A 25,343-nucleotide genomic window follows, 5' to 3' on the forward strand; every position below is an offset into this window, starting at 1 on the left:
GCTCTGTCCTTGGGCCTCTACTGTTTGTAATTTTTATTAATGACTTGGATGAGGGGATTGAAGGATGGGTCAGCAAGTTTGCAGACGACACAAAGGTCGGAGGGGTCGTTGACATTATAGAGGGCTGTTGTAGGCTGCAGCAGGACATTAACAGGATGCAGAGATGGGCTGAGAGGTGGCAGATGGAGTTCAACCTGGATAAATGCGAGGTGATGCATTTTCGAAGGTCGAATTTGAAAGCTGAGTACAGGATTAAGGATAGGATTCTTGGCAGTGTGGAGGAACAGAGGGATCTTGGTGTGCAGATACATAGATCCCTTAAAATGGCCACCCAAGTGGACAGGGTTGTTACGAAAGCATATGGTGTTTTGGCTTTCATTAACAAGGGGATTGAGTTTAAGAGTCGTGAGATCTTGTTGCAGCTCTATAAAACTTTGGTTAGACCGCACTTGAAATACTGCGTCCAGTTCTGGTTGCCCTATTATAGGAAAGATGTGGATGCTTTGGAGAGGGTTCAGAGGAGGTTTACCAGGATGCTGCCTGGACTGGAGGGCTTATCTTATGAAGAGAGGTTGACTGAGCTCGGTCTCTTTTCATTGGAGAAAAGGAGGAGGAGAGGGGACCTAATTGAGGTATACAAGATAATGAGAGGCATAGATAGAGTTGATAGCCAGAGACTATTTCCCAGGGCAGAAATGGCTAGCACGAGGGGTCATAGTTTTAAGCTGGTTGGTGGAAAGTATAGAGGGGATGTCAGAGGTGGGTTCTTTACACAGAGAGTTGAGAGAGCATGGAATGCGTTGCCAGCAGCAGTTGTGGAAGCAAGGTCATTGGGGTCATTTAAGAGACTGCTGGACATGCATATGGTCACAGAAATTTAAGGGTGCATACATGAGGATCAATGGTCGGCACAACATCGTGGGCTGAAGGGCCTGTTCTGTGCTGTACTATTCTATATTCTATGTTCTAATTTGCTGCAGCACAAATGGCAAAGTACAGTTAACAAAAGTTAGGGCCAAAATGGAATGCAAGAACAGCAGAGCAAGTGACACAGAGGGAAAAGGCTGTAAGGGCAGATCCCATCATGATAGAGGGAAATACATTCATCCCTTAACAACATGACCTCTGAACAAATCCTGCAGTTGATCAAATTAGCTTCCAGATAAAGAGGTAGATCGCCTCAGCTCCATCAAAAGGCCTTCAGGTTAGCATTCCAGCTTTAACTAAATCCACAGTTAAATGATATGATTTGAACCCATCAGTATGAGTGGTTAATATCGACAATTCTCATTGATAATGAAAATCTTAAATTTTCATTCTTGTACTCAACAGCTAGACGCATTGTAAATATCAAAAAGTCCATGACAAAAATATCTCAATGCATCTCACAGCCTGTTAATTATATAAGAAAAAGTGCATTTTTACCTGAAAGTCTTTTTCTTCCAATATTTCTTTTCTCCATTTGACAAGAAAGGCAGCACAAACATACAAGTGGAAATGTGAAAATCCATCTGGTTCAGACTGCAACACAAATCAAATTATTTGTCCCTGGTTAAAAGTGATTTGCGAGACCTTTCTGCACATTTATTTGCTGTCTTTTATCATTGGTTTTCAATGAAGCATTAAAAAAGTAGTACACAAATCTCAATGGGCGAAAATGTTCTTTTCTTTATATTGTGTATCTGTCAATTTTCTTGTATCTAATGCCAAAAAACTGGGTATACAATTGGTATTTAGAAATAACTCCATGCTTAGCAGCTCAGAAAATTGATCTTGGATGTATCTTGCCTGGATCAAATTCCACAAAATCGTAGCACCTTTTGCTGGTTTTGTAATAATCTGTTTGCTCTTGCTTTCAAAAAAATTTCATTATCTTAGGACAAAAATTGCAATAAGTTTCGAACAATAGATAAAAGTGAGCCAATATAGTTCAATAAATATTGAACAACTTCTAAACTTCAGCTTTAGAACTACACATTTATTGCTTTCATGTGTCATTTTAATTCTATTTCTGTTAATTACAGAATTGGATGATGTAATTTATGAGCACAATTTTAAAAAGTGTTGGTATTAATGCAGTACATTTAAAATTTTAGCATGATCCACAAATAAATTTCTTATGTTTTGCGCTCTCCTGGACCTTTTTTTGTTACAGTTTGTCACCTAGATCTTAAAAAAAAAATCAACTGTGTGCTTTCTTTTTCACTGCTTCTGAACTCCATCATGTTATTCATAGCATTCAATTTAACTTAAGCTTCTGGAGTGACTTGCACAAATGTTTAATGCAAGCTATTTATATAACAATCTTTCAGCTATTTCTCTCAGCTTAGAACCCACAAAGATTCAAAGTAAGAGTCACATAGAGTAAAAACTGAAAATATTGTACCTATACAGGATGCACATTTCTGGACCTAAAATTCGAATGGGATCAACACAGTACTGGTGGTACCTCCTCTGAAGAGAGGCAAGCAAGTGTTCAAGTTGAATGAAACAAAAGGGAAGGGATAAGGAGGTAAGAAGGTTCAGATACGTTAACTATCATAAGCAGGACATAGGTGAAGGGCCTAATAATTCAATTCTTTTCAGAATTCTGAGATACCTTTTCTTGACCGAAGTTTGCATTTTCCTTTCAAATTATCAGCAGTCTTCAGATTAAAAAGCTACACGCGTGGTTTCATATCCAAAGTTACAACAAAATGAATGTGCATTCATTTAAAATAATCCATTAGAAAAGAACTCTCCAAAGCCAAGTAAAATGGCCTCTTGCAATGCAATTCATTTTATGATTCATCCTCAAACATCACTCAGGCTGAATTGAATTGCTAACGATTGAGAAGCTGAGACGACTTTCCAGGATGTTACCTGGACTGCAGAGATTGAAGAAATGTTGATCAGGGTTGTTTTCTTTAAAGCAGAGGAGATTGAGAAGGTACATGATTGTAACGTATATTATTATGAGGGACATAAAAACGGTAACACGAAAACATTTTCTCATTGATACACGGATCAATGACCAAAGGGCATAGATTTAAGGCAAGGGGCAGAAGTTTAGAGAAGATGTGAGGAAAAATTTTTTCAGCCAGAGATTGGTGGGAATCTGGAACTCATTGCCCGTAAGGTTGGTGAAGGCAGAACCCTCATTACATTCGATGCGCATTTGCAATGCCAAGGCATATAAAGCCAAGGACCAAGTGCTGGAAAGTGGATTTAGGATAGTTAGATGGTGGTTTTTGACCATAAACGGGCCTTTTAGGAACATAGGAACAGAAGTAGGTCATTCAGCATCTTGAGGTGGCTTTGCCATTCACTAAGATCATGGCTGATGTCTGGCTTAACTCCATATGCCTGCATTGGGCCCATATCTCTTGATTAAAAAAAAGTCTACCTCAGATTTATATTTAATAATTTAATTAGCAACGAATGCTATTTGAGGAAGAGCATTCTAAAACCTCCATTATTACTGAATTTCCTAACATCTCTGCTGAATGGCCTAGCTCTAATTCTTAGACTGTGCCCCCAGTTCTAGAATCTTCACCCTAGAGAAACTTTGTCTTTATTTATCCCATCTTTCCCTGTTAATATCATCAAAACCTCAATTAGATCAGTTTCTATATCTTACAGGACAAAGGTCTAGTTTGTCGAATCTCTCCATGATTTAACCTCTGAAGTCCAGGTATCATCCATGTAAATGTGTGTTGAAGTTCCTCCAGAACATCCTTCCTCAAGTGTGGTGCTGAACTGTTCATAATACTCTAAGTGGGGTCTGACTAATGTTGTGTCCAAATGCAGCAGAACACCTCCATCCTTAAACTCCAGATTGATATGAAGGCCAGCATTCCATTAGCCTTCACTTGTTCATGGCATTTTAAAGAGCTATGCACCTGAGCCCCAAGTCTTGTTTTGTATCCACTGAATTAAACTTTTTGCCTTCTAAAGCATACTATGATCTATTCTCTTTCAATCCAAAATGGATAACTTCACATTTGCTTACAGTACAATCCATCCACCACAACTTTTCCCTAATCTCATAATCCACCTAATCTCTCAGTATCCTGTTCTAATTTTATGCTGTTGTCAACGCTGTCTACACTGCTACCCAATTTTGTGTTTCAGCATTTGACTTTTTATGGCATTATTCCAGTTGTGAATGAATATTGTGAATAATTGAAGCCCCAAAACAAATGCCTGTGGGATTCCACTAACCACATCCTGCCATTTTGACTACTCAGCCATTATTTCAACTTCCTGTTTCCTGCTCAACCAATTTGCTGTATATGTTAGTAATTCACCCTGAATCTGTGGGATTCCACCTCGGCAAACAGTTTCTTCAGTAGGTCTTTATTAAAGGCCTTCTGGAAATCCATATAAACAACATCCATTGACTTACCTCTGTCCACCTGTGTCACTTTTTCAAAAAGTTCTAACGTTTGTCAGGCATACCCACACTTCATGATTCCATGCTGGCTTTCCCTGATTAACTGAAAATTTAAGGTAATCAGTTTCGCTGGCTTTGATTTGGATACCAACCAATTCCCTGCCACATATGTCAGGCTAACTGGTCGATGCTTCAGATCTCCATGACTCTTATAATTATTGCAACACAAACATGGATTGCTGGATACTTCTGAATTGCACAAAGCAAAGGTGCAGTTTGAAATGGTGAGGGGAATGAATTTGAAGACTAAGCAACACAAAGTTAAGGAGATTTCGCCTAAGAAGAGCCCTCTGATTAACTGAGCTGCAGTGTTAAAAGCTGTTCAGTGCCAGAGTGGAACAATATCCAGTGCTTGCAATGAGAAATCATCCATCTCTCCCTTTGAGTTTAAAGCAGACAGACGACAAAGAAAGCTTAACACAAGCAACACTAGAACACTAACAAGATGACCTACGTGTGCCTAAACAACTGTCGAATCCATCACCCTACAGCTAACAGCATGTCACCAGTGTGAAAAATAAATCGAAAACATTGAGAGGCAATTGAACCTACCTTTGGACTCGGGATTCTCAAAATTTTGGTTACCTTGTCTATATCTATTTTTCCACCCATAATTTGGACTTAAACTGATTGTCTTTTGCCCGAGTTCAACTGTAAATGAACGTGCGTTTTGGGTACCTGAAGGGACACTAAGTAATAGTCAGAATACTGCAGACATGATCGAAAATGGAAGGGTCAGAGTGGAAATAAAGAGATGGTGTGCCGAAATGCCAAAATCACAAAACGAGGATTTTGCCTGCAGATAGGATGCATATGTTGAGCAAAGTAGTGATCTAATCTGCATTTGCATCTCCTGTCGAGATCACCTCAGTTAAGGTGGCAAACAAAATGTATAAAATTGAATAAATGAAAGCAGATTGCATTGTCTATCTTTTCAAATCCAAAATACTCAAAACAAAATAAATCCTACATCACTTCATAGCATCCAGTCTTGTACACTGCTGGGACTAAAATAAAATGCAAATTCCAAGAGCAGTAGTCTCCCCAATATCTTGCACACTAAGATAAAATTAAATACTGATGCTGAAATTTGGAAATAAAAACAGATAATGCCGGATAAAATCTGCAGGTCCCAACAACACCTACAGAGAGAACCAGAATAAATAGTCCATGTCTTTAGGACTCTTCTTGAGAACACTTCTATTCAAAGATACTGTCAGACCTGCTAAGTTTCTCCAGGATTTTCTGCCTTTATCTTGTAAACTATAAAACCTTAAAGCACTTATTTTCAAATTTAAATCTTAGCTGTCTTCTTATTTTCCTCTACATTCGACACATTTTTGTCACTTTGTTGTCTTGCATTTTAGATCTGTTTTATTCACTTTTGTTCTCCTTCACGCTTTTCACAAACGAAGGAATCCCTGTGACAGCGCTAAAATGGCTATACATACTTCTTTGCTTCGGCTTTCCACTTCTGCAGTTTTTCCAGCATATCAAGAATTTCTCTAAGGTGCAAACCCTCCTCAGTCTTTTTATAATCCAGTCATCTCAAAAATAAAACTGTTGCCTTTCCCCAGTTTGATCATTTATTTTCTCTGACACATGAAAACACTTGTAATAAACAAACTTCCACTTGCAGTGCTTAACAACTTAAATCATTCATGATGGAGCTCAGCTCAGGTACTCAAGTCAAATATCATAAGAAATTTTATAGGGCTGCATTCCTAGTCTTGGCAAAAACAGAAGTTACTTATTATAGCACCGGCTCATAGCAAATGTCTATTTTCCTTGATTAATACCTGGTTGCATGTCACTGCCACTTAGATGCAAAAGTAATGCTTTTTGAGAACTGTTCTTGTGATTAACTGACTTTCAATGCATAACTTGATTGCATTTCAATTGGTTTGCTGGTCAAGACTTGTTCCATGACAGGTTTTTAACCATTTCATTATCACAATAATACAACAGTTGATTTAAGCTGCTTTTAAAATTTTATTTCATGTTATGCTATTCTGCTTCTTAAAAGCTAAAAGATCACGTGTATTGAAATGATTTCGCCGAAGCAGGCAAACGAAAGCATTGGCATAACTGTTGTAAAAGTAAATCATCAGGAGATTACGATGCTGTGACAGAAAGTTGACTGGATGTACTGTTTCTGTTTCATGATCATTCTCACTGTGTGTATTCTAATTAGAAACCAAAAACTGATGTTGAGACTCAATAGTGAGATCCTGGCACTCAGGCAGCCCACAATGCAGAGCTCACTGTTTGGGAAAAATGTGGTCAGAAAGACAAAATAAAATTCACATTTAAACAAAAATCTATGAAGCAAAGCTTCAACCATACATGCGAAGAGGGACATGATGATTTGGGGGCTGGAGGGGGAATAAAGTCTCTTAAAATATACTCACATCAAAGCATGCGATTTCTCAGGCAATTTTTATCTCTTATCAAGTTAGAGATATTTCAGGAGAATTCAAGCTCATGAAACACAATAAGCCATCCATTTCTATCATTCAGTTGTGAGTGAGATTGAAATCAATGATGCCTGCAAACAACTGGTACAAGTCAAGTTAAAAATTAAACTTGTTTCAAATTTGACAAGTTATCTTGGAGATTCTTTTCTAAATAACTCAGATTCAGACATGCAGTGGAAAGGATTATGAATTCCACCATTTCATTTAGTGAGGCAAAAAAACTGCACAAACCCAATCTTTTCTCAAAGTTGTGCAGTTGGAAATCTGTACTTCTTTACACATTTCAGCTACATTTTACAACAAAAATAAAGGCAGCCTAATTCATCACAACACAATTAAAGTCAGACAAATGAGATGCAGACAGAATGGAAATGTATCTACTTGGGTTTAAAACAAAATGATTCAAAGTCTGACACACTAATAAAAATGCCAATGTCCTGCAACATCACCAAATTCTTAATTGGACCGATGCATCCAAGAACAAACCAAAAATACGCACTTCTTCCTGAATTGTGGAGAAGTTAGAAGTAAATTTCCATGGAACCTTCATTAAATTCAGCATGATCAAGTCAGGTCAAGACCTGTTTGTACATCAACTGCCAACAGTCAGTGAGACAGGAAGGGAGTAGCTTTCAAAGAAATGAGATTCCATTTTCATTAATCAAAAAGTGATTTTAAAGTGTTAATCACAACTAATGATGATTAAAAAGCACCTAACTTAAATTATTTTACAGTGACTATTATCAGGTCAAAAGCTTTTGCCTCCCAGTTTGCATTTACACGAGGCACTTTGTTCACTTGAAAACACTGAAAACACTTGAAAACTCATGCTGTCACAGAACAGATGGCAAATCAAAGCTTCCACCAAATCCTGGCTGCGCATGAAAAACGGTCCTATGACTGCAGCAATTAGAACATCGAGGGTCAAACAGAAATAAGTCAGTGTTTTTAAACAATTCAAAAAAAATAGATGAAATGAGGAAACATCTTCAAATCAAAAAATTTTACAAGTGTTTGTGCAGACTTCGGGAGTAAGCACTGCTTGACAAACATAACTTGAACATTTCCTTCTTCCAAAATAGGACGTCAAGGTCATTGCATGCAAAAAAAAAGTTAAATCTGAAGCAGTGCACTTTCTGCAACATAAATGAGTGCTGACATTTGGTTGCTGGTAGTGGGAGCTGGTCAGTGGCGTTAGCATGGAGTGCCTCACTGACAGCACAATTGCAGGTCATTTATATCAAGGCTCTCTTTTGGTGAGATGTACTTATCCGTGGTGACATTAAATCATCATATCTGTGTGCCGTCAAGGCTCAATACTGAATAACTTGATGCATCCGAGGACAGTTTCTTAGGAAATGTGGGAACTATATATGCTATTCACAGATCTAACTGTGTCCAAACAAGTTTGTCTGTGTGCCCGGTGCATGACTATTACACATGATTTTGCCTGTATCCAGATATCCTAATCCTCTGTAATAACCAGCAATGCAAGGCTAAAATACATTGTGGTTACCCAACTCTTCAATTGTTTCTTTGCTGTAATACTTACGGCAGAAACCAGGGTTTTGCCAGTAGGTGGAAACATGAAGTTCAATTCAAGGAAATTCTTCAATTGCTCCAAACTGCATGCCTCCATCAAAGTCAGTCCTTAGACATCTTCTATACACAGATGACTGTGTATAGTTGCCCATAACAAAAGTGGCACATCGGCTACGGCTAACCCATGTGAGTACTGCCAAAAACCTTCATCTCCAAGTAAGACAGTCCAAGATTAAGGTTGTGATTCAGTCAACATCAGGCACAAGCTCTGAAACACTAGGTAAAAAGGGGAGAAAAATGAGTAAAAATAGAAGTTTAATAAATCCTAGATAGGGTAGTAATTGGAACAAGTAATGTAGCTTAGGAAAAATAGTTGAATTGATCTGCATGAACATGGCAAGTGGTAAGGAGAGCAGGTGGGGTACAAACAAAACAGAAAGGATCAAAACAGGTAGTTATGACCCAAAATTACGAAGAATGAAACAGGGCAGAAATGATAACACTCCTGTGTGAACGATGATAGGCCCAGAGGAAACACTCCATTCCCAAGTATAACCTGAAGACATAGACCAGGCATCACCATGATGACACCAGTCTCAAAACTGCAAACTCACAAGGTTAAAGAAAATACCCATGCTCATAAGAAAGCCAGTTATGCCAATGCCTGAATTCTTAATCTTGTCTGCAATCAGCATGCTGAATAATAAAGCCAAACTCAACCAGGCCACTGTTCTTCCACCCTGCTAATTAGTGTGGTATCTTGGGGCTGCTTTGTCACCATACCCAACACCTGGAATGTTTCCACCAGAGATACAGAGGCTCATCATGAAAATTTGATGACTGTATAAAAGCACAAACAAGGAGGCCATTATGTTGCACTGGCCATAACAATGAAGATGACGATAGAGTACCTCAGCAGATCTTCAATGCCAAGTTTCATAATAACAATCAACATCAAACAGGCACTCCACAAGAGAAACCGACCAATTGCTGCACCGAAGATCACTCTATTGGGAAAACAGACTTTCAAACTACTGATGCATGCTTGACTGATAGCTCAAAAAAAAATCGATGATTCTGTCAAAACACCTCAAACCCAGGTTGCTTGATTGATAGTTCTGGCTTTCAATGACTACATGACTTTTGCATATACAAGATACAGATTCCAATTGCTTTCAGTTTCTGGAATGGATACTTCAAATTGTCTGGACGATTGACACTTTTTTTTTTGCCCTGTGGTAAAATGATCTTATTGAAAAGTGGAGCAAGCCAAATAGACCAAATGGCCTCAGCCTGGTCCTGAGTCTCATCTTCCTAATTACAGTTATTCAAGTGAAGAGATTGGTACAGCTGTGAAGAGCAAAATTAATTGTTCCCACATCAATACTCAGTAAATTGGCGATTGCTGCAAATTAACTGAATTTCAGGACCAACAATAAGAGACCAGCAATCCTCCACAAAAAAATTATTTCTCAAGAAATGAGAACTAACATGGTATTATTTGTGCCACACAACAGTTTAAGCAAACCCATGGAGGGTTGCAGGTATTGACTGCCGAACATCTGCAGTGCAGGTGTTCTACTCACCACAGTATAAAAATGATGTAAATTACAATTTTATGACATTTTGTTGCAGAATCTTTTGTTGTAATTATCACCCTCTACATTTGCAATTTGTGAAACTTCTGCCGCAGATTATTAAGTCTGTTCCTTCAAGGGTGAATCAGTGACTACAGGAATAAGAAGCTCATTCAAAAAAAGTGAAATTTCAGGGTTTTGAGTTTGCACATGAATGGCCAATGGTTTGATGTTTGTGAACACACTGATTTCACTTCAGCCTGTTAGTTGGCTGTGGGTGCCATGAATTTATCATGCAAAATTCAAATTTTTAGGTGATTACATACTCAGTAAATGTTTAGAAAAATAAAACTACCACTGAAATTCAAATCACTTCAGAAAACAGCAGTTCAAACTATTCATATCTATTATTCAATTGTTTCTGACATTGTCTACCTCAGCACTTTAGAAATACATGTTACAATTTTTGAAAGGCAACAAAACAAAAGGTATCCTATTAACTTCAGAATGCTTATCTGGATTCCAGTCTTAATAAAGTGTTAGAGCTTGTCTCTGACCTCTGACATTATGGCGACTTTCCTTTGCCTGAAATTTGCTTCAATGTGTGTCCAGTCAAAAAAACCTTCAGGTACAAAGTAGCAGTACTGTCATCAAACAGGGTAGATAGTCAATCAATGTACTAGTCTCTCAGGCAGCAAATCAAAGTAAAACATACAGATTTTGTTTCAGTTTTCATTAAACTTTACAGAGCAGTGTAAATTATTGGATTAAGGCAGAAGTTGACTCATAACCAAACTCTAAAAATGGCCAACTGTGAAAAATCACTGAGAAATTTGATGTTGCAAATTTTCAGGGCCAGAGATATCTTTCATCTATTCTTAATTTACTATACTGTTAGATATTTAGTCAATAAAGCACAACTTTTTCAAAGGTATTGTGGTGTAATTTGTATCATAAAACTGCAGTATGCAGGGATGTTAACAGTACATTCAATAAGGAAACAGATTGCTGACAACAATGTCTTATATCAGGGTTTACCCATACAGATGGCACCAGTTTCAGAAGAATACGGATGGTGAGCTCTGACAGTTTTATTATTAATGCAGTCTGAGCCATTATATTGTATATAAAATATTGTACATAATATATTAGAGCACATCGCCAAGAGTAATATTTCAAAGGGTTCAGATGACATTGATAAATCGCACAGTCTCTAGCTGAGAGAAGTCGGTTTAACTGTAATCTCCAAGTAACTATCTTTCGATCACAATTTGGTAAACCTTCTTAGAACCCTCGTTGATCTTGCATTATTTTATTCAAAAATGACTTGCAGACTTCGGTGCAAATTGTGGTAAAAAGAACACACAAAACAAGCTTTGTTTGAAAAACTTACAGGATAACCGCAGGCTCAGCCTCACTTAAAAAGGCTCTTACAAACAGTGTCCATGGGAAGAGCCGATATGACAAAGCGTGGAGCTGGATGAATAGAGCAGGCCAAGCAGCATCTTAGGAGCACAAAAGCTGACAAACAACAAGATGCTGCTTGGCCTGCTCTATTCATCCAGCTCCACACTTGGTCATCTCGGATTCTCCAGCATCTGCAGATCCCATTATCTCTGTCCACGGGAAGAGCACTGTGTTTAAACAAATAGAAGTCGGCTCTTCATGAGTTCAGTACTTGGCAATTGGTTCCAGCAAGTCTAGAAGAGGATAGCAGTTATTGAATGATAATTGAGGTTTTGGGAAGGTTCTCTCAGTCTATCAGAATGGAACCAGAATTAAATTTTCATAGTTTGAGATATGATTCTGTGCTGTTGCTTAGAGAGCTTGAGAATATGAAATCTCCCTGCTTAATGTGCTACATCAGCTTTCAGAATCCCAAAGAGTAGAAGGCTGAGTAAACTGAGAAAGTAACCCTGATAAGGTTTCAACAAAGAAACAGTCAAGCAATCCAACATTTATACCTGTGAAACATAACATCATGAAAGTAACTAAAGTAATCTGGCCAGTTTTGCTCTTTTACTTATCTGTTAACTGTTTTTGTTTTTCCTTGTGTGAATGGGGACTATAAACAAACTTTTCAGGTTTAAAGCACAGACATTGATCAGCTTGCTGCATTATTTAGTTTTCTCTCCACTCAAGTTATTGTGTGTCTAATAAACAGTTAAGTATTTGGCTTAAGATACAAACCCAGTGTCAAGAGACTAATTATTTGCGAAGTCTGAGATTTCTTGTTTAAAAGTCAGGTTCAGAACGAGTGCAGTGATTACTCAGGGATTTTCGATGGTTAATTTCACCATGTCACTAATGAAGAGGTAAAAAGGGCTGATGTGGCTGGCTGTCTCAGTGTCATAACAACCTGCAACATTTATGAACTAAACTTGTGTGCTTTATTAGTCATAAGCAAGCAAAAATGACATTGCTCATCATAGCTGTTAAAGTAATTACATACTGATGCTCAGGAGCCATATTTTCTATTTACTTGTGTGGCACAAACTGAAACAAAGCTGGGCGAGAAAAATTGCTAGAAGAGGCAGAGTTCTGAATTTGCGATGTCATCATGTCCAAACATCATTTTGACTGGTGTGGAAACAGAGTAGGTTTTGAATTGGCATACATAAACACTGACTTTGGGAGTGCCCTGTTAGTGTTAATTTTGTACTTTGAAATTTTCAGAAAGATGAGAGCATGGTTCTGAAGCTTTTGAGCAACATGGCAGCTAATAGTGCTATGAACCATGCGCAGTAAAGTCTGTTCTGGAGTTGGCCAGTTAAGGTCAAAAGCTGTTACCAACCTCACATCATTAGATACTGGAAGTTTTTAATGCATTAATTGGTCACAAGATAATGTTCTTAAAAGGGAAACGGCTGTTAAATTCATGAGCATTGTCAAAGTGTTCAGATGATTTAAAGTATGTAAGCACTGGATAAAGTGTTCTTCTGGCCATCTGTTCAGCCTTTGAAGCAGTGTAACAGATCCAAAGTTCATTAACTTGAAAATACATTTAGCCCTGTAATTTTGGGACTTGATATATGAAAGGTTACTTACATTGTAAGTCAACCACATCGTCATTTTTCCTCCCAGCAAATATTATATTATTTTAGAAACCAGGCATTGCTGCTTTCTTCTAAATTCTAGTAAAAGAGATTTTTGTCAAACAAGAAATGAAACCTTGACTTCCAAATGTGGTATATAAGAAAACGTTTCCTGTTGACCACATGCAAACATTTGCAACTTTTATGTTAGCGCAACAACTTCTTTGTTGCAACCAGCAATAAATATGGAGGACATATGCAATGTTTCAGTGCTATGTTTTTACACAATTATTAAGATTTGCAAATATCCTTCAACGGAAGCTGATTGTTCTAGTTCATTTAGAAATAGCTCAAAATCATTTCTGTGCCCATTTCATTCAAGTAGAACAATCGAGCACATTTGTGTTGCAAAGGTTAGAGACTGTTCAACTGAAACAGCTCAGGATTTATTATAAAGCATTTATAACAATGCAGTTTTGCAAAAGTTTGTTCCACTGAAAGTGAGGGAAGTATCATTCCATGTGCTCTGAAGTGAGGCACAGAAGCATGATGCTCTACCAATATCACTATCACAAGTGATAACTGATCAAGATTGTTGAAAGCCATGCTAATATTTCCAGACCCAAGATCCCAAACAGCACAGCCTCAGTCAGAATGCCCCACACCTGTTGATTTTCAAAGATGGCTTATAATTTGCTCTCTGAAAATTAACAAATATTGCATTTCACACTAAAATATTCAAAACTAATACTGGAGTAATTTTGAAGATTGTCACAAGTGAATAGATAGGTACACATCATGACAAATCACCACCCCCTTCGAAAATCAAAGACAAGCTAAAATTGATGACTGATCTCACATTACCCAGGGTCATAATTACCTATAGAACTACCTTGAAATAAGTTGGGGCGACTCACATTTTAAAATTTCAAGACACTAGGGAATGAAAACAATAGATCAGGCTTTTCAGGGAGCAAAGAATGTAAAAGGTAAATGTAACTTTAATGTAACCTATTTTTTATTTTATATCCACCTGGAGCGAAAAGCAATTTTGTGCAATGGCAGCAAGCAGTCTGATCCATAACCTGAAGCAGTATGTCCAACTTCACCAAGATAACTTTATCCAAGGGAGGGCAGAGGAGATTGCATAGTGAGCATAATTATCTAAGGAATAGTAACAATTGTCCAACTATTTTAGAACATAAATATACATATGAGATCTTTCTGCTTGAATTATCTGTAAGACCATAAGACATAGGAATGGAAGTAAAGCCATTTGGCCCATCGAGTCCACTCTGCCAGCCATGATTTAAATGGCGGAGTGGACTCGATGGGCAGAATGGCCTTACTTCCACTACTTGGTCTCATCATCTTACAGATAATTCAAGCAGAAAGATCTCATATGTATATCCATGTTCTAGAATAGTTGGACAATCGTCCAATGTTCCTTAGATAATTATCCTTACTACGCAATCTCTCTATCCTCCTTCGGGGACATTACATTGGTACTCATTCTTATTCCCAGAAACTTGGAGTTCTGGTTACACTTGTTTTGAACTAACCTTTGAAATTTGACTGATTATGAAAAGACAGCAACATGGTACATATTCAAAACTTAGTCAATGTATCGATTTGCCATTATTTTCTAAGTTAGATCTAAGGAACGGAATAGAATTGTGCTAAAAAGCAGAGGGCAGCAGCAATGTTTATTGGGACGAAGATTTCCATCTGTGCAGTCAGCACCAGGAGGAGGACCTCAACAAGACACCCTCCGAGTTCAAGTGAAGACAAGTGTTCAACAAGTATTATCAAGGAACAGTTAGACCCCAAACGCTGCTTCAGTGTTTCTCTCCCTCCCTCCTCTTCTAAACAACAAAAAAAACGCCAACGTCAAGGCCACAAGCAGCAGCAGAGTGAGTCTGAACCTGTCGGAGCTCGGGGCACATCGTAGCTGCTAGTACAAAGTTGCAGTGATGTCACAGGGAGGCTGTGACCTGATTCACTGGTAGGAAATCTGCACTAAATTTGAAAAAGAACACAGCCAAGAAGTATCAATAAATGTAATGAACTCAATAACTAAGTAGCAATGACTGGACGGGTGATGTGTGGTAGCTGTATGATGTGGAAGCTGGCTGATCCCATTGTGAGCGGTGGTGACCACATCTACGTTAAGTGTTTGTTGCTCGAAGAACTTTGGCACAGAGTTGATCAGCTGCAATCTTAGCTTGAAGTTCTGTGGCACATCCAGGAGGGGGAAGTAGTACCTGGACGCTGTGTTTCAGGAGGCAGTCACAGTTGGTAGATTAAGTACTTCAAATTTGGTCAGCGGCCAGGGATATCAGGGGGTGACTGCAAATGAGGCAGGTAGAGGGATCTTGCATTCAGAAACAGAGGAGCCTCAGTGCTTGACCTTGTCCAACAGGTACGAAGTACTTGCTCCCTGTGTGGATGAGGAAAAGGACTGCAGGGAGGATGGGCCAACTGACCACTGCACTGTGGTACAGGAGGCCATTCAAGAAGGGAGAGCAAAAAGACAAGTGGTAGCTGTAAGGGATTCTAGCAGAGGAATCAGTCGTATCCTTTCTAGCAGGATTGACAGTCCCACATGGCATATTGCCTGCCCAGTGCTAGGGTAAAGGGTATGTCTGACTAGCATGAAAGGACATTGGAGAGGGAGGGGATGGATCCAGTTGTTGTGGTCCATATTGGAGCAAACAACATCGGCAGTACTAGAAAGGAGAATCTGTTCAGGGTTATCAGGAGCTAGGAACAAAATTAAAGAGCAGGTATTCAGGGGTCTCTTGATTAATGTCTGGATTATTGCCCAAGCCATGTGCAAATTGGCACAGGGACACAAGAATCGGGGAAGTAAACATGTGGCAAAAGGATTGGCATGGGAAAAAGGGGTTCCTTTTCATGAGGCACTGGCATCAATTGGAACAGGAGGGATCTGTACCTTTCAGACAGTCTCTACCTGAAACGAGCTGGGACCAATGTTCTAACCTAAAGTGTAAATAAGCTGGTAAACAGGACTTTAAACAACAAAGGATAAAACTTCCTCCAGCTGGGAACAAAGCAACAGGTTAACATTTGTAGGGGTAGATGCCACTGTGTAGAAAAATATGAAAAAAAAAGTGACAGAAAAGGAGAACTCGGAACAGCTTATTAAAGTCTCCAGCACAGACACAAATAGGACAGAGTGTTTAGAAAGGATTAGGAATCAAATTTAAACACGCTGGATAAACAAGTGACAATGAGAAGAGGGACGGTTGATGCAGAACTGAAGGCAATTCTGAAAGCACACAGTGTAAGAAAAGTAAATGAGTTTGAGGCACAACGAGAAATTGGCAGATATGATGTGGTGGGCATCACAGAGACACGGCTGCAAGGGGATCAGGATTAGGAGCAGAATACCCAAGGATATACATTTTGTTCAAAAGATAGGCAGATGGGCAGAGGGGGTGGGTTTGCCTTATTAGTAAGAAATGAAATTATATCAATAATAAGAAACAAAGGAGGGTCAGATAGTGTAGACTCTGTGCGTTCGGCTGACGAACGGAGAGGTTAAAAAAGCATAGTTTGAATTATGGCATCTCAGGAGCACAAAAGCTGACGTTTCGGGCCTAGACCCCTCATCAGAGAGGGGCTTGGGGTGAGGGTTCTGGAACAAACAGGGAGAGAGGGGGAGGCGGACCGAAGATGGAGAGAAAAGAAGATAGGTGGAGAGAGTATAGGTGGGGAGGTAGGGAGGGGATAGGTCAGTCCAGGGAAGACGGACAGGTCAAGGAGGTGGGATGAGGTTAGTAGGTAGATGGGGGTGCAGCTTGGGGTGGGAGGAAGGGAAGGGTGAGAGGAAGAACAGGTTAGGGAGGCAGAGACAGGTTGGACTGGTTTTGGGATGCAGTGGGTGGAGGGGAAGAGCTGGGCTGGTTGTGTGGTGCAGTGGGGGGAGGGGACGAACTGGGCTGGTTTTGGGATGCGGTGGGGGAAGGGGAGATTTTGAAACTGGTGAAGTCCACATTGATACCATTAGGTTGCAGGGTTCCCAGGCGGAATATGAGTTGCTGTTCCTGCAACCTTCGGGTGGCATTATTGTGGCACTGCAGGAGGCCCATGATGGGCATGTCATCTAAAGAATGGGAGGGGGAGTGGAAATGGTTTGCGACTGGGAGGTGCAGTTGTTTGTTGCGGACTGAGCGGAGGTGTTCTGCAAAGCGGTCCCCAAGCCTCCGCTTGGTTTCCCCAATGTAGAGGAAGCCCCTAAGCCAGCCCAACTTCTGATTCTATCTTCTTCCTCTCAACTTGCAGAGTGAATTCAATCATATTGTGGTCATTGCCTCTTAAGGCTTCCTTTGCCTTAAGCTCCCTTATCAAATTTCCCTCATTGCACATTAAATCCAGTATTACCAGTCCCTAGTGGGCTCCATCACAAGCTACAGCTTGGTCTTACAGCTGAATAAAGGCAAATGACAGAAGCATGACAGAGGAGTTGGGCAGAATTGACTGGCAGAGGAGCTAGCAGCAAGGACAGTGGAACAGCAATCGCAGGAGTTTCTGGGAGTAATTCAGGAGACACAGCAAAAAATTATCCTGAGGAAAAAGCAGCATGGTACAGGGTCAATAAGGCAACCATGGCTGATTAGGGAAATCAGGGATAGCATAGCAGCAAAAGAGAAAGCATATAATGTGGTGAAAGGCAGTAGGAAACCAAAGGATTGGAAAGCTTATAAAGACCAACAGAAGGCAACAACAAAATAAGTAAGGGGGGAGAAGATTAGATATGTGGGTAAGTTTGCCAGTTAAATAAAAGAGGACTATAAGGGTTTCTTTAGATATATAAAGGCAAAACAGAGGCAAAAGTTTCGACCACTGGAAAATGACACTGGACAGACAGTAGTGGGGGAACAAGGAAATGGCTGAGGAACTGAATAATTACTTGGTATCAGTCTTCACAGTGGAAGACACAAGTTATATCCCAAAAATTCGAGAGTCAGAGGGCAGAGCTAAGTATGGTGGCCATCGCAAAGGAAAAGATGCTAGTAAAACCGATTGGTCGGAAGGTGAATAAATTAACAGACCAGATGGACCACACACCAGAGTTCTTAAAGAGATAATTGAAGAGATAGTGGACATGTTAGTGGTGATCTTTCAGGAATCGCCAGAGTCGGGGAGGGTGCAGGGGACGAGAAAATCACAAGTGTGACACCCCTGTTTAGGAAGGGAGTAAGGCAAAAGACTGCAAATTACAGGTTGATTAGCCTATCCTCAGTTGTGGTTAAGATTTGACAGTCCATTGTGACGGACAAGATTTCTGAATACTTGGAAGTGCACGGTAAAAAGAGGCAAAGTCAGCGTGGCTCCATCAAGGAGACATCGTGCCTGACAAATCTGTTAGAATTCTTTGAGCAAGTTAGACCAAGGAGAACCAATAGATATTATCGACCTGGGCTACAAGAAGGCCTTTGACAAGGTGCCACACAGGAGGCTGTTGAGTAAGGTATGGGCCCATGGTGTTCAAGGCAAGGTGCTTGTATGGATACAAGGTAGACCATCTGGCAGAAAGCAGAGAGTGGGGTTAAAAGGATCTTTCTCAGGATAGCAGCTGGTGACAAGTGGTATTCTGCAAGGGTCAGTGTTGGAACCACTACTGTTCACTTCATACTTTAGCAATTTAGTTGAAGGAGCTGAGAGCACTGTGGCTAAGTTTGCAGACAATACAAAGATAGGAAGAGGGACAGATAGTTTTGAGGAGGTGGGGAGGCTGCAGAAGGATTAGGACATGTTAGGAGCGTGGGCAAAGAAGTGGCAGGTGGAGTACAATGTGGGAACGTGAGAGATCATGTACTTTGGTAAGCAGAATCAAAGCATGGGCTATTTTCTAAATGGGGAGAAAATTCAGAAATCTGAAGTGCAAAGAGACTTGGGAATTCTAGTCCAAGATTCTCTCAAGGTAAACTTGCAGGTTGAGTCAGTGGTTAGGAAGGCAAAGACAATTTTGGCATTTATTTTGAGAGGGCTCGAACGTAAAAGCAGGGATGTACATCTGCCGCTCTATAAGGCTGTGGTCAGGCCACATTTGGAGTATTGTGTGCAGTTTGGGCCCCATATTTCAGTAAAGATGTACTGGCCCTGGAGCAGTTTCAGAGGAGGTTCACAAGAATGGCCCCAGGAATGAAACCTTTAATATATGAGGAACGCTTGATGACTTTGGGTCTATACTTGATGCAGAGATAATGGGAACTGCAGATGGTGGAGAATCCAAGATAACAAAGTGTGGAGCTGGATGAACACAGCAGGCCAAGCAGCATCTCAGGAGCACAAAAGCTGACGTTTCGGGCCTAGACCCTTCATCGGAGAGGGGGATGGGGAGAGGGTTCTTAAATAAATAGGGAGAGTGGGGCAGGTGGACCAAAGATGGAGAGAAAAGAAGATGGGTGGAGAGGAGGGTATGGGTGGAGAGGAGGGTATGGGTGGAGAGGAGGGTATGGGTGGAGAGGAGGGTATGGGTGGAGAGGAGGGTATGGGTGGAGAGGAGGGTATGGGTGGAGAGGAGGGTATGGGTGGAGAGGAGGGTATGGGTGGAGAGGAGGGTATGGGTGGAGAGGAGGGTATAGGTGGGGAGATAGGGAGGGGATAGGTCAGTCCAGGGAGGACCAACAGGTCAAGGAGGTGGGATGAGGTTAGGCTGCACTGCTTGATTTTACAACATGTAGTATGGGCTCTCCTGCAAGAAAAATTAATATAATTATTTTAGTCAACAAACTTGTAGCATAGAAGCAACGGCTTTGTTTTTTTACTTAGAATGACAACAGAGCTTAAACAATATACTGCAAAGTATAATGGTAGGGAACCAATTATGACTGCATGTGATTGTGTGGAATGCCTTGATTGACTTGACTGCTATTGATTACATGTCTGAAGCTTGCCAATTTTACTGTAAATGCCTCTCTCAAAGCAGTTAGCTTTACAATTCACTTCCTACATGAAATAGTTGCACCATTTATTTGGTGACACCAAGTTTTAGTAATGGTCACAGTCACAATTGGCACCTGCAAATTTGTGCTATTTGCCAAGATGCAGGAATTTAAACATGTAACAGCATCACTTAACTAAACAAGTGACAGCTCTTCACAAAACATGACGCATTAAGTCAAGAGCTTTGAGCTCTGTCATACAGAAGTAACACAGTAAGTGACGATACAAGAACATACTTTGCACAGAACACAGAAACCCAAGTTCATAGTAATGGACTACTTCAGACAGAGTGAACACTTTCGGAATCTCAATATCCAACAGAGGAATATACCTACGCTTGTCTCCTTCTTCTTATGATCATGAACCCTGCCCATATACTCCTCAATGCAGCCTGCCAGCAAGATTCCCAATCTACTCATGTATCAGATCAAATGTTATATTGGAATGGCTGCTGCTCTCAGTAATGTTCACAATACTGATAAGCCGGCAACTCCGAGACAGGGCTGGAGACTCGATTTGGGCCTCCAAATTCCTCTAAAGTGTAGAGGGAAAACACGTTTAGTCCTATTTCACTAGTATTCAGATGAACTGCAGTAGCAAGCCCTCAGTAAACCATAACAGATGCAGTGATCAGGGCACTGCAAACAATCTTTGCAATACAGAGTTTGCTGGATGAATTATTATCTAACAATGCAGCACAATTTATGAAAGACGACTCCCCGAAGTCAGATGCCAAACAGGTGATAAGTTCCCGATTCCATCTTCAAACAGGGAAGCACAAGAAGTGGTCAAGACTGCGAAGTCATTGATGCACAAGCCGCCAAAGTGGGAATATGCTCTACTCAGTTATGGAGCAACATCACTGAATAATGGGTACATACTAACAGAATTGTTAATGTTAATTGTTAAAACATATGTACTAGTTTTGGAACACAACCTCAGGTGAAACATAACTGCTCAAGGCCACAGGGAGGCAGAATGATGAGAAAAAAGCCATAGCAACAGCAGCAGAGGTGAGACATGTCTAGACGCAATGGAGATGCATTTTTAAGCTGATAAGTGGAGCATAAAGTCTTGTTAAGAGACGGGAAGTCAGAAGCTATAATCATCAAAAAAAGTCAAGCGAGATCCTACATTGTCAGAACGCTTGAAGGGTCATGCACGTAAATCATGATGTAACTTATCATCTCTCTCTGATCACCAGTCTAGAATGAAGACAGGTCCTTGAAAATTTACAAGAGGGCTGTATTTGAGAACCTAATATGTACATATTAACGGAGTGTTACAGTACACAGGATGTTGAAGGACGTTACTTATGGGATGCGAAGCAGTTTCAGGGACATCGCGTGTGCAGACACCCACAGCCCAGAGATTTTTGAGATGGATATCTTCATGCGCAGATACTAACATTGGCTTAAAGCAAAAGGTCAAGCAAGAGAGACGCGGATTACATTCTAGGCAGGAGAATTTCAATACCGATCGCCAAGCAGTACAGTCGCACTACTCTTTACCAAGCTGGCAGAGTCCTGAAGGACCTAAGTACCAGACTGGGCTGCAAGGAAAATTCCTACACAAGCTCATATTCTCTCAAGCTACTCAGCACATTTGTTCCTTTCTGTTCTCTTCATATTTGTACCATTCGCTAAGTCATGGCACAATTCAAAATCTGCTCTTAGAAATGCCTGGTCTTTTCACATCAGCAACAGCCCTGATTGCGTTCTAAGTGGTATTTAAAACGATCCTTCAGCAAGTGACTATGGTTTTGTGCAAAAATATTCTTGTGTTTTTGATGGGGAGATTGATGAAGCAATTGCTTAAGAAGATCAAGTGCTTCCCTGAAATTCAGACTTCAACTTATTCAAGATTTCCAATAATTTGTAACATCACAGCTGATTTTGAATTAATGGGCAGTCACTACGTCGCCAGAAGAATAATTCTTTTGTTAGGAGTTCTTTCCAGTTTATGGAATAATTTTATCAACAGAATCAAATCTATTGGAAGTAAAGTGACCTCTCAAGCAAAGTTCATAACAATACATACTAATTTTCTCCAAAAAGGGACTAATTTTATTTAAAAAGGGACTAATTTTGGCACATTTTATTCTGCGTTTCAAATTTGACTAGCAAGGCATTACAAGGAAAATTCCCAACTCACTTGGAAAATTTGACGCAACTGTATCAGGGACCATTACACACAACGTGCATTGGATCCAACAGTTTTATTCATTTCATTACATTTTAGTTTTTTTTCCCCCCATTGAAATGGAAGGCTTTTCATCCCAAACATTGTGAAAAGGTACACAACCTTCAATAATAAAGTGAAAACTTGGCTGTGGCCCCAAGATGTCATTGATTCTAATTAGATAGTCACTATATTAGTCTATTTGATCATCAGTTCTTTCTCTAGACATGCATACCTTCATTGCCTAGTCCTTTGAGTACAGAAGTAGGGAAGTCATGGTGAGGTTGTACAAGGCATTGGTGAGGCCTCATCTTGAGTACTGTGTCGGTTCCGGTCACCCAGTTATAGGAAGGATATTATTAAACTGGAGAGGATTTAGAAGAGAATTACCACTATGTTGCTGGGTATGGATGGTTTGAGTTACAACAAAAGGGAGGAGCGGGTAGGACCTTTCTCCTCAGAAGCAGGAAAGGTTGAGGCCATATTTATAAAATAATAAGGGATATAGATAGGGTTAATGGTAGTTGTCTTTTCCCTAGAATGGGTGATTTCAAGACTGGGGGACACATTTTTAAGGTGATAGGAGAGAGACGTTAAAAAGACGCAGGGCAATTTTTTTTTTAATATAGAGGATGGTTTGCATGTGGAATGAACATCCTGAGGCAGTGGTGACATGGGCACAATTACAACATTTAAGAGACATTTGGACAAGTACATGAATAGGAAAAAGTCTGGAGGGATATGGGCCAGGAGCAGATAGGTGGGGCAAGCTCAGTTTCAGATTATGTTTAACATGGGCCTAAGGGTCTGTTTCCAAGCTGTACGTCTATGTTTTGACACATACGGAACGCAACAGAAATTGCAGCAATCGACAGGCAATTCACTTCATACAGTAAAAACTAACAATATGATATTTTACTAACTGATAGCAGAGAGGAGGTTGCAGCTTTCAGCATTGATCAAAGATCTGAGTTTATACAACATGTTCCAGTGAATTTTGCATCATAACTTGTTGGATACTCATCACTGACTCTGCAGGTGAATGCTTGAAACAAACCTGCTGGTTTACTGTGCGATGGCTCTGACAAATAGCTGCAGAATTGGGTAGGAATGAAGGCCACAAAACAAATTGTGGGGAATGTAGGTTAGGTTATTTTATTTTTGGATTAGGATTATTCCATGGCACAACGTCGTGGGCCGAAGGGCCTGTACTGTGCTGTACTTTTCTATGTTCCAAAGGTGAAAGCTAAGTAAAATTTAACCTGAAAGGTGATGCCATTTTGGTTCAAATAAATCTCAATGAAAAGCCTGCTGGTTTAAGTGCCAAAAAACCCCATAAGTCTACATCCAACTCTGCCTGAACTGCATGAATTATTCAAATCATTTTAAAGCTAAGCTAAATTTGATTTTGGCTTTGATTCAGTAAACTAACATCCTTCGCAAATATTAATCACAGATCAACTGGCCAGAGTTTCCCAAGTTCATCTGAAGTACAATGCATGCTGAATACTGTAAAACAAAATAAAATTGTTCTCCAAATATTTCTACTGCATTGAGAATGAATCAAAGAATGGTTGAGGGGTCCAGATTTATTATATTAGAAGTTTCTGCCATTTATAATGACAATAAATTGGAGCTGTTCCAAGTTACCCACTAAGTTAGCAAGGCAATGCATAACTTTAAAAGCAGTAATTATCTGTAGTTTGGAGATGGTAGATTCTCCAGTATCGCTAGTTCCTGAGATGACAAGGTGTACAGCTGGATGAACACAGCAGGCCAGTCAGCAGAGGAGCAGGAAAGCTCATGTTTCTAGTCTGGTACCTTCTTCAGGAATGGGGGAGAGGAAGGGGATTCTGAAATTAATAGACAGAGGGGTGGGGAGGCAGATGGAAGGTGGATAAAGGAGCAGATAGGTGGAGAGGGGATGGACAGGTCAAGGAGACGGGGATGGACAGGTCAAGGAGACAGGGATGGAGCCAGTAAAGGTGAGTGGAGCTGGGGAGTTGGGGGGGGGGGGTTGATTGGTCAACACAAGAAAGACAGGTCAAGGAGGCAGGGTTGAGATATCCACTTTACTAACACCTTTCACCCCAACATTAAGCTCACCTGGCCCATCTCCGATACCTCTCTCTCTGTCTCTCTTCTTCCTGGACCTCTGTCTCCAACTCTGGCAACCATCTGACATCCATTTCAAGTTTACCAACTCCCACAGCTACCAAGAACACACCACCTCTCATCCACGTTCCTGCAAAAATGCCATCCCCTATTCCCAATTCCTTCACCTCTGCTGCACCTGCTGCCAAGATGTCACTCCCAGACATCCCAGGTGTCCTCATTTTTCAAGGTCTGCAACTTCACATCCACAGTGTCCGAAAATACCCTCAACCACATTTCCCACAAATCATCCCTCACACCCCCTCCCCATAAATAACAACCAGAACAGAATGCCCCTCAACACATCATCCTTTGCCACTTCTGCCACCTGCAATCTGACCCCACCACCAAGGACATTATTCCCTCCCCAACCTTATCTCCCTTCCGGAGGGACCACACGCTCTGTGACTCCTTTGGCCGCTCCACATTGCCCACTAGTCCCACCACGCCCGGCACTTTTCCCTGCAACTGCAGGAGGTGCCACACCTGCCCATACACCTCCCCCCTCACGCCCATTCCAGACTCCAAGAAAACCTTCCACATGAAACAGCTGTTTACCTGCACATCTTCTAATGTGGTATATTGTATGCGATGTTCCCGATGTGGTCTCCTCTACATCGGGAAAACCAAGTGGAGACTTGAAGACCACTTTGTGGAACACCCACGATCGGTTCGCGACAAATGACTGCACTGCCCAGTCGCAAACCACTTCAACTCCCCCTCCCACTCCTTGGAAGACATGTCTATTCTGGGCCTCCTGCAGCGCCACAACGATGTCACCTGCAAGGTGCAGGAACAGCATCTCATATTTTGCTTGGGAACCCGGCAGCCCACTGGTATCAATGTGGACTTCACAAGCTTCAAAATCTCCGCACCCCTCAGCCTCATCTCAAAACCAGCCCAGCTCATCCCCACCTCCTTGACGTGTCCGTCTTTTCTCCCACCTAGCTGCTCCTCTCACCCCAAC

At 40.7% G+C, this 25,343-nt stretch overlaps 1 protein-coding gene across 5 annotated transcripts in view; it reads right to left on the reverse strand.

Moving 5' to 3' along the window:
* Nucleotides 1-25,343, reverse strand: part of tbc1d22a (TBC1 domain family, member 22a) — a 365,864-nt gene that overhangs the window by 74,565 nt on the left and 265,956 nt on the right. For 4 of the 5 annotated variants that reach the window (XM_048554225.2, XM_048554228.2, XM_048554224.2 and 1 more), the window contains one exon: nucleotides 1,426-1,521. The exons of the other annotated variant lie outside the window; for it this stretch is intronic. In XM_048554225.2, the coding sequence (XP_048410182.1) occupies nucleotides 1,426-1,521 (96 nt within the window). The remainder of the gene's footprint in view (nucleotides 1-1,425; nucleotides 1,522-25,343) is intronic. 5 annotated transcript variants of the gene reach the window in all.

This window comes from Stegostoma tigrinum, chromosome 25 (assembly GCF_030684315.1).
Source record: "Stegostoma tigrinum isolate sSteTig4 chromosome 25, sSteTig4.hap1, whole genome shotgun sequence".
Lineage (NCBI taxonomy): Eukaryota > Metazoa > Chordata > Chondrichthyes > Orectolobiformes > Stegostomatidae > Stegostoma > Stegostoma tigrinum.